Source organism: Babylonia areolata, chromosome 18 (genome assembly GCF_041734735.1).
Source record: "Babylonia areolata isolate BAREFJ2019XMU chromosome 18, ASM4173473v1, whole genome shotgun sequence".
In the NCBI taxonomy this organism is placed as follows: Eukaryota; Metazoa; Mollusca; class Gastropoda; order Neogastropoda; family Buccinidae; genus Babylonia; species Babylonia areolata.
The window spans coordinates 21,531,837-21,541,836 of record NC_134893.1 but is presented as its reverse complement, the minus strand read 5'-3'; the positions used below and the strand labels follow the sequence as shown (position 1 = coordinate 21,541,836).

Genomic DNA, 10,000 nt, shown 5'->3' with positions numbered 1-10,000 from the left:
TATTTTATGGATCCAGATAATTATATATTCCGTGTGCGCGCACGCGCGCGCGCGCGTGTGTGTACTTAGGGCGAATTTCTGCACTCTGTTTCAGACAATAAAGTGATTGATTAATTGATTGATTGATTAACTGGTTGGTTGGTTGGTTGGTAGGTAGGCAGGTTGGTAGATAGATAGATAGATAGATAGATAGATAGACGTAGATAGATAGATAGATAGATAGATAGATAGACGTATGTGTGTGGTCATTTGTGTCTACCGTATTCGTGTGAAGCGCTTTGAGCTGGTAGGAAGTTCTTCTTCTTCTTCTTCTTCTTCTTCTTCTTCTTCTTCTTCTTCTTCTTCTTCTTCTTCTTCTTCTTCTTCTTCTTCTTCTTCTTCTTGTTTTATAATTGTGTGTGTGTGTGTGTGTGTGTGTGTGTAAGTACCTATGTACATGTAATGTACCAATTGTTCCAGTTTTTCATCGCTTTGTTACCTTTAATAGACTATTCAAGTTTCTATTCTTATTCGTCGTTCTTATTATTTTATTTTATTTCAGTTTATTTCTTTATTTTTATGTTTTGTGTCGTTCGTTCTTTATTTTTTTTGTCGTTAAATGGGCAGAATTGTAAAAAGGCCTTTACTGTGCCTAATTCTTTACCCATTAAAGATTCAATGAATCAATCAATCAATCTCCTAATTGAATGGTTGGTCACCAGACCGTCCAGAGGATTCTGGAGGTGGTTGATGCTACGAACGGCGTGAACGGCACTGTTCTGGAAGGGTCGAACCAACTGGGCAACGCAACTAACCGGTACTGCATCTTCCTTCCTTGCTTTCATCCTTCCATATTTCCTTCCTCACTCCTTTCTTTCCCTCCTTCCTTCTTTCTTTCCTTCCTTCATTCCTTCCTGCCTGCCTTCCTTCTTTACTATTCCCTCCCTCCCTCCCTTCCTTTCTTTCTTTCTCCCTCCTTCCTTTCCTCCCTCCTTCCCTTCGTTCGTTCCTTCATTCCTTATTTCCTTCCTCACTCCTTTCTTTCCCTCCTTCCCTCTTTCTTTCGTTCCTCCCTCCCTTCCTTCCTTCCTTATTTCCTTCCTCACTCCTTTCTTTCCCTCCTTCCCTCTTTCTTTCGTTCCTCCCTTCCTTCCTTCCTTCCTTATTTCCTTCCTCACTCCTTTCTTTCCCTCCTTCCCTCTTTCTTTCGTTCCTCCTTCCCTCCCTTCCTTCCTTCCTTCCTTCTTTCCTTCCTTCATTCCTTTCTTTCCCTCCTTCCCTCTTTCTTTCTTTCCTTTCTTCCTTCCTGCCTGCCTTCCTTCTTTACTACTCCCTCCCTCCCTTCCTTCCTTCCTTTCTTTCTCCCTCCTTCCTTTCCTCCCTCCTTCCCTTCGTTCGTTCGTTCCTTCCATCTTTACTACTCCTTTCCTTCTTTCCTTCCTTCATTCCTTATTTCCTTCCTCATTCCTTTCTTTCCCTCCTTCCCTCTTTCTTTCGTTCCTCCCTCCCTTCCTTCCTTCCTTCCTTATTTCCTTCCTCACTCCTTTCTTTCCCTCCTTCCCTCTTTCTTTCGTTCCTTTCTTCCTTCCTGCCTGCCTTCCTTCTTTACTACTCCCTCCCTCCCTCCCTCCTTCCTTCCTTTCTTTCTCCCTCCTTCCTTTCCTCCCTCCTTCCCTTCGTTCGTTCCTTCCTTCCATCTTTACTACTCCCTCCCTCCCTTCCTTCCTTTCTCCCTCCTTCCTTTCCTCCCTCCTTCCCTTCGTTTGTTCCTTCCTTCCATCTTTACTACTCCTTTCCTTCTTTCCTTCCTTCATTCCTTATTTCCTTCCTCACTCCTTTCTTTCCCTCCTTCACTCTTTCTTTCATTCCTTTCTTCCTTCCTGCCTGCCTTCCTTCTTTACTACTCCCTCCCTCCCTCCCTCCCTTCCTTCCTTTCTTTCTTTCTCCCTCCTTCCTTTCCTCCCTCCTTCCCTTCGTTTGTTCGTTCCTTCCATCTTTACTACTCCCTCCCTCCCTCCCTTCCTTCCTTCCTTTCTTTCTTTCTCCCTCCTTCCTTTCCTCCCTCCTTCCCTTCGTTCGTTCGTTCCTTCCATCTTTACTACTCCTTTCCTTCTTTCCTTCCTTCCTTATTTCCTTCCTCATTCCTTTCTTTCCCTCCTTCCCTCTTTCTTTCGTTCCTCCCTCCCTTCCTTCCTTCCTTCCTTATTTCCTTCCTCACTCCTTTCTTTCCCTCCTTCCCTCTTTCTTTCGTTCCTCCCTCCCTTCCTTCCTTCCTTCCTTATTTCCTTCCTCACTCCTTTCTTTCCCTCCTTCCCTCTTTCTTTCGATCCTCCCTCCCTTCCTTCCTTCCTTCCTTATTTCCTTCCTCACTCCTTTCTTTCCCTCCTTCCCTCTTTCTTTCGTTCCTCCCTCCCTTCCTTCCTTCCTTCCTTATTTCCTTCCTCACTCCTTTCTTTCCCTCCTTCCCTCTTTCTTTCGTTCCTCCCTCCCTCCCTTCCTTCCTTCCTTATTTCCTTCCTCACTCCTTTCTTTCCCTCCTTCCTTCTTTCTTTCGTTCCTTCCTTCCATCCTGCCTGCCTTCCTTCTTTACTACTCCCTCCCTTCCTTCCTTTCTTTCTTTCTCCCTCCTTCCTTTCCTCCCTCCTTTCTTTCGTTCGTTCGTTCCTTCCTTCTTTACTCCTCCCTTCCTTCCTTCCTTCCTTTTTTTTCTTCCCTCTTCTTTCATTTCTCGGTCATTTCTACCGTCTCTCATCCTTTCTCATTTCCTTCTGCAGTAGATAAGGTGGCTCTATGTAATGACCCGTTGACTGTGTGTGTGTGTGTGTGTGTGTGTGTGTGTGTGTGTGTGTGTGTGTGTGTGTGTGTGTGTGTGTGTGTGTGTGTGTGTGTGTGTGTGTGTGTGTGTGTGTGTGTGTGTGTGTGTGTGTGTGTGTGTGTGTGTGTGTCTGTCTGTCTGTGTGCCTGCCTGTCTGTCTTTGTCCGTGTGAGTGTGTCTGAGTGTGTCTGTGTTTTTGTGTGCCGTGGTCATTCAACGGCGACATTTTCTTGGCCACTGCAAGTGGCTTTGGAACCAAACTTTGTAAGATAGTAGGTACGAATAGGACTTTGTGAATTCGTCTGCTTTATGATGATACTGTAGGTAAAATGAGATGTCAGTGGGCAAGGGCATTATTTGGCAAAACAGAAAAAAACAAATTGTTTGATAGATACATTATCTTACATCCAGTCTTAATCAAATTAGGCATTGTGACTGGTCATTTGTACAATATTTGTACAACAAAGAAATTCAAAACCAGAGGTCAAGGTCTCGAAATGGCATGTGGTATTGGTAGGGAAAGTTTCTATGTGCAAGACAGAGGCAGCCTGCACTATCTTAATTGAATTTGGTAAATAATTGGTCATGGTAAGTTCAAAGTTTACACTACAAGTTACATGGTAAAGTCACGAGGTCACAAAAAGGTTAAAGCATGATATAATTTATGTTTTTCCTTGATTTTACATCAAACATGGTATGGACTGTGTTTATAAGTAGTCAGAATAGAATTTTGCTGTTGTTTTATTTTTGTGTAAATTTCAAGGTCAAAAGTCATTGTCAATCAATGTGTTTGTTCTTTTGCCAGACGATCTACCTTGTAGTGCTGTTTTTTATGATTCCTTTGTTGGGGTTATGTGGTTACCACACGTTAGTCGTGAAGGTCTTGCTTCTGATTTTTATAGCCTATTTATGTTGCGTTTTAGTTACCCAGCTCATATTAGACTTTGTTTCCTTAACGTGACGATCGCGGATATGAAATCTCTGTGTCATCACAATGTAATCCGATGTTTCACCATTGTCCAGTGTCTTCTGCAAGTGAAACTTCAGTTGATTGTAGTGGTATGTTGCATTGAAGACACCGAGGCTTCACATTGGATTCATAGTTTCTTCTCAAACAGCAATAACAAAAACACTGACAATAGCGTTAACACTCCCACCAACACACACACACACACACACACACACACACACACACACACACACACACACACACACATTCAACACTGACACATACATGGACACACGCATACATGTGCACAAAGATACCCCCTCCTCACACACACACACACACACACACAAACATACATCCCCCACCTCTGCCCCCCTCCTCCTCACCAACCCCCCCCCACACACACACACCTCCACCCCCACCCCTCCCCCCCCCCCACACACACACACATAAAAGTGGCAACCCTCACAAAACCATCGTAGAAACATCACCAGCCAAACCTACCTTTCCTTGAACGTCACCACAGAATCCTGCGAGCCGTCGACGAACTGGGAAACAAGATCACCCTGGACGATGACGTCAGCCACGTGCGGGTGGTAGCGGACACCACGGCCCTGGAAGTCTGGAACCTCAGCCGGGTTACCGGTGACATCATCGTGGGTCTGGAGCTGCAGTTGAGCGGAGGGCAGCCGGTGACAGAACTGGACCCTCAGGACTTGGTGTCTCTGTCCGACAATCCCCCTACCCACACCGACACTGATGCTGCTATCCTGCTGCAGGGGTCTTTCGTCCGTCGTCTTGTCGAAGGTGCAGTGTGTGTGTGTGTGTGTGTGTGTGTGTGTGTGTGTGTGTGTGTGTGTGTGTGTGTGTGTGTAATTATGCGCGTGCGTGATTCCACCGAGTGATGTACCTACCTTTTGTTTGTGAGCGGAACCTATCGTATAAAATGATATGTCAGTGTGTGTGTGTGTGTGTGTGTGTGTGTGTGTGTGTGTGTGTTGTGTGTGTGTGTGTGTGTGTGTGTGTGTGTGTGTGTGTGTGTGTTGTGTGTGTGTGTGTGTGTGTGTGTGGAGGGTGGGGCCTGCGTAGGTGAGTTTTTCAGTTCAGGTTTGAGCCTTGATGTCTGTGAGACTGCAAATTGTTGCATTGTGCGTTGTTCATCCGTGTGTGTTCGTTCGTTCGTTCTGCAGTTTAGCGTTTTTTTTCACAATCAGTGCTGTTAGACGTGTGTGTGTGTGTGTTTGAACGTGTGTGTGTTTTGCACGCTTCTGTGAGTGCGCGTGTGTATGTGTGGGTGGGTGCCTACGATTGTGCTTTTGTTTTTCTCACGTGTATGATCGTTTTTACCCCACCATGTAGGAAAGCGTATTCCCGTTTTCAGCGCTGTGTCTATTTGTAATGTTCTTGTTTCCATAAACCACCGAATGCTGGTATAGAGCACGTGAACTTTCTCTGAACGGGAATATATAAGCGGTTTACTCTACGTTATTCTTGAAAATGTTCTGAGAAAAAAAGGGGTTTTTTTTTGTTTGTTTGTTTGTTTTTTTGTTTTTTTTGTTTTGTTTTTTTGCTGCCCCATCATCTGCACCATTTCAGTGGCATTACTCCCACGCCGCTCATTTAGATTCCCCCATACACGACCACACCCGGGTTCGTCTGTCACAGTTCCATCGTCGGCAGTTCGCAGAGAACCATCAATGTTAGGTCGGCAGGGGGCCACACACCAGAAGAGACCCTGCACTGCTGCTGAGTCACTTCGGTGGTGTTCAGTGGTGCCTGTTCTGATTCAACGTACTTAGGACACCACCTACTAAGCCCCCTACTAACGACAATAATAGCTTAGTCGCGGAGCCAGACTGAGTGAGCGTCCCTCCCAGAGTGGAGACCGCCATCACGTCCCTCAAACAACAGCCCCGCATGAATTTGCCGACACTGAAGACATTGACAGGACTTGGCCAAGCACAGGAGTGGAGGGATATCGAAACTGAGGTCATCATGAGAGCAGGGCATGAAAGGCCACAGACTCTGAGACTGTTTTGTTTATATTGATGATGATGAAGGAGGAGGACGATGACGATGACGATATTGCTATGGAGGTCCATTTTGGTTTGGGACTGCGTGGCAAGGCTGTACTCTACGCTTCCTGTCATAATGATATCCCGGCGTTAACCAAGCCCGAGAGATACAGACACTTGCAGTGTTGGTCAGGTAATCAGAGCAACACACCCAAAGACGCATCCTTGAAGTGGATGACACTCGACTGTGTGGTCCCAGTCTCCCCATTTAAGCCCACAGCACACTCAACTCTGGGTAGGAGCCGGCCACGGGCCGAAAAACCCACCTCCGCTGGGATTCGAACCCACGTCCTCCCAGCCGTCAGTCCGCGACGCTAATCACTTCGCCACGGCGGCTGGTGAATATAACAATATCATGTAGGTATATATAAAATCATGCATGTGTGAACGGCAGATACTAAGTCGGCCAGCGAACTAATACCCCGCCGTTGGAAAATAAAGACTCATTCATTCATTCATTTTCTAGGCAAGGTAGAGCAAGGCAAGAATGTTTTTCCATGTGCCCCTTTGGGACATAGAAACATAATACTTTAGCGTCCTTTAGACACACCATTTAAACAAAAGGGCGATGCATAAAAGTACACAAAAACAAAAGACCCACACGAGCGAACAAACAAATACAAGCTAACAATCATTTTCCCTCGCAACAGACACAATTAGTTTCCCTTCCAATGTACAAACTTTCATTGGAAACAAGCTCGAAAAGTGGAGACAAATGCTTTAAGTTTTAACAACATTCATTTGTTTCTTTCAGAAAACAGTAAGTGGAGTTTAACGGTGTTTGGTCGGGTTCTGGTATAATCTATGAAGGCAAACTTCTTTTTTTTCTGATGCTGTCAGAAAGAAAGAGAAAGAAAAAACAAAGTGGTGGGGACGGGGGAGGCACAACAACAAACAGAGAAACTCATCAACAATATCATTTATTGAACATTTATCACAGAATCAGTCCTTTCTTGGTAAACAATTGATCAACGGTCAACACCTATATATACCTAATAATTATGCATGCACTCAAGGCCTGACTTAGCGCGTTCGGTTATGCTGCTGGTCAGGCAGACGTCTTGTCTGCATAGCAGATGTGAAGATGATGGAGTCTCCCGTCGGACCGACGGATGAGTAGGCAGGCAGGCTTATCTGTCGGTGTGTGTCCTCATATGGGAGAAGAGGCCGGTTCTGGATGCGCAGCACTTCCCACAGGTGTTGCAAGGGAAAACGTCTCCAGAAGATGAGCCCCGCTTCCTTCGCTCACGCTTCTCCTTAATGGCCAGTATTCTCTTGTCCCCAAACGTCCTCACGCCACCCACCAGAGCACAGCATCCCCCAGCGACAGCGGCCAAGGGCACCAGTCCCCCAGGAAGCGATGTCTACATCACAGGCCCCGAGGCCTGTCCTCAAGGTGTCCCTGAAGCGTCCGCAGGGTCCTCCAAGTCCACGGCGGCCCTCCCCCCAAACCTAGTAGATGGCGGTGTAGCGTATAATCATGGATTCGTCCGAACGCTATGATGCCTCCTTGAGGAACCTGAACCTGAACCACAAACTGCGTTTCCTCTCTCCCCCAGACAACCGGGACAGTGAGGTTCGCCTGGCCATGAACGTGTTCGCCGACACCGCTCTCTTCCAGCACGGGCGACTGGAGCCGGAGGGGGAGGAGGGAGGTGGGGAGGGGCAGGGGCGGGGGCACACGAACCCCCAGCAAACCCCCACCCCCACCCCCACCGCCCGCCGCGGCCCTGTCCTCAACAGCAAGGTCATCGCCGCCAAGGTCACGGTGGGAGGGACGGCCGTGGTCGACCTGAAGAGTTACAACGTCACCACTGTGTATTTGCCTGTCGTGGTCAGTGGCTTTTTTCTTCTTCTTCTTCTTCTTCTTCTTCTTCTTCTTCTTCTTCTTCTTCTTCTTCTTCTTCTTTCTTTCTTCTTTCTTTCTTTCTTTCTTTTTTAAAATATTTTTTTCGTTCTTTTTTCGTGTTTTTTTCTTTTTATTTGTTTGGTTTTCTTTTTTTCGTTTGAGTCCGACCTGAAGACCTACAACTTCCCCTCCGTGTATTTGCCTGTCGTGGTCAATGGTACTTTTTTTTTCGTTTTTTTTTTTCTTTTTTTTTTTTTTTTGCGGCGGGTGGCGTGTTATTAATATATTATTTTAATGTACTGGTTTATTGTGGCCGACTTGAAGAGTTACAACGTCATCACCGTATATTTGCCTGTCGTTGTCAATGGTACTTTTTTTTTTTTTTTCCGGGGATGGGGTGTAAATGATATATTTTTTTATGTATTGGTTTATTGTAGCCGACTTGAGGAGCTACAATGTCTCCACTTGTGGCCAGTGGCACTTGTTGGGGAGGTTTTATCTTAACGTACTAGTTTATTGTGTCCGATCTGAAGAGTTGCAACCTCACCACCTGTCGTGGTCAGTGGTACTTTTTTTTTTCTTTTTTTTTTCCTGATTCTGTTTTTCGCGAGGGGGTGGGGGGTGTAAATATTTTAATGTATCAGTTTAGTGTGGCCGATTTAAAAAGTTACGTCACCCCCATGAACATGCTTGTCGTGGTCAATGGTACGTGTTTTTGTGTGTGTGTTTGTTTTTTGTTGTTGTTTTTTTGTTTTGTTTTTTGAGGTTATATTTTTTAATGTACTGGTTTATCGTGTCCAGCCTGAAGAGTAACTAGTCACCATCGTATTGTGGTCAGTAGTATTTTTATTTTCGCGGGGTGGGGGGTGGGGTGCAAGTATTTCAATGTGTTGGTTTATTGTGGCCGACTTGAAGAGTTACAACATCATCACCGTGTGCTTGCCTGTTGTGGTACATGGTACTTTTGTTTTTGGAACTCACTTGTGTAAAGAATGTCAGACAGTGTAATACACCTTGTGTTTAGTTCTCTCTCTCTCTCTCTCTCTCTCTCTCTCTCTCTCTCTCTCTCTCTCTCACACACACACACACACACACACACACACACACACACACACACACACACACACACACACACACACACACACCAACCCACGTTAACTCTAGTGAATCCCCAAACCAACAGAGGCTAGCCGGAGAGCGGCACGCGGGCAACAGCACGTGCGTGTTCTGGGACTTCTCGGGGGCCGGGGGCCAGGGGGCGTGGTCTACGGAGGGCTGCCGCTACCTGAGGTCCCAGGAGAGCAGGGACGTGTGTGTCTGTGACCACCTGACCAACTTCGCCGTGCTGCTGGTCAGTCTGGTCGTCTTGTGTTGTGTTGTGTTGTGGCGTGTGTCGTATTGTGCCGTTTTGTGTTGTGGTGTGGTATGGTGTGGTATTCCGTGTCGTGTCGTGTTGTGATGTGACGTGGTGTGTCATGTCCTATTGGGTGGTGTGTCGTGGTATGATTTGTTATGGTGTGTCGTTTCGTGTTTGGTCGTGTCGTGTGTCGTGATGTGGTGTTTCATTTCGTATCGTGTTGTGTAGTGTGTTGTGGTGTGATTTGTTATGGTGTGTCGTGTCGTGTCGTGTCGTGATGTGGTGTCATATTGTATCGTGTTAACAGTGCGGTGTGTCGTGATGTGTAGTGTCGTGTTGTAGTGTGTTATGTCGTATCGTGTTGTATGGTGTGTCGTGATGTGTAGTGTCGTGATGTGGTGTGTCATGTATCATGTTGTGTGGTGTGTCGTGATGTGTAGTGTGATGTGGTGTGCCATGTCGTATCGTGTTGTGTTGTGTGTCGTGATGTTGTGTGTCATGTCATATCGTATCGTGTTAACAGTGCGGTGCGTCGTGATGTGCAGTGTCGTGATGTGGTGTGTCATGTCGTATTGTGTTGTGTGGTGTGACGTGTCGTGATGTGGTGTTTCATGTCGTATAGTGTTGTGTGGTGTCTCGTGATGCGCAGTGTCGTGATGTGGTGTGTCATGTCGTATCGTATAGTGTTGTGTGGTGTCTCGTGATGTGCAGTGTCGTAATGTGGTGTGTCATGTCGCACTGTGTTGTGTGGTGTGTCGTGATGTGGCGTGGCGTGTCGTGATGTAGTGTGTCATGTTGCACTGTGTTGTGTGGTGTGTCGTGATGTAGTGTGGCGTGTCGTGATGTGTTGTGTCATGTCGCACTGTGTTGTGTGGTGTGTCGTGATGGGGTGTGGCATGTCGTGATGTGTTGTGTCATGTCGCACTGTGTTGTGTAGTGTGTCGTGATGTGGCGTGTCGTGTCGTGTCGTGGTGTG

The 10,000-nt window shown here is 46.5% G+C and overlaps 1 protein-coding gene across 3 annotated transcripts in view; it reads left to right on the top strand.

Annotated features, from left to right (window-relative positions):
* Positions 1-10,000, top strand: part of LOC143292561 (uncharacterized) — a 65,875-nt gene that overhangs the window by 38,851 nt on the left and 17,024 nt on the right. For all 3 annotated transcript variants that reach the window (XM_076602974.1, XM_076602975.1, XM_076602976.1), the window contains 4 exons: positions 702-796; positions 4,270-4,550; positions 7,378-7,652; positions 8,851-9,018. In XM_076602974.1, coding sequence (XP_076459089.1) covers positions 702-796; positions 4,270-4,550; positions 7,378-7,652; positions 8,851-9,018 — 819 coding nt within the window. The remainder of the gene's footprint in view (positions 1-701; positions 797-4,269; positions 4,551-7,377; positions 7,653-8,850; positions 9,019-10,000) is intronic.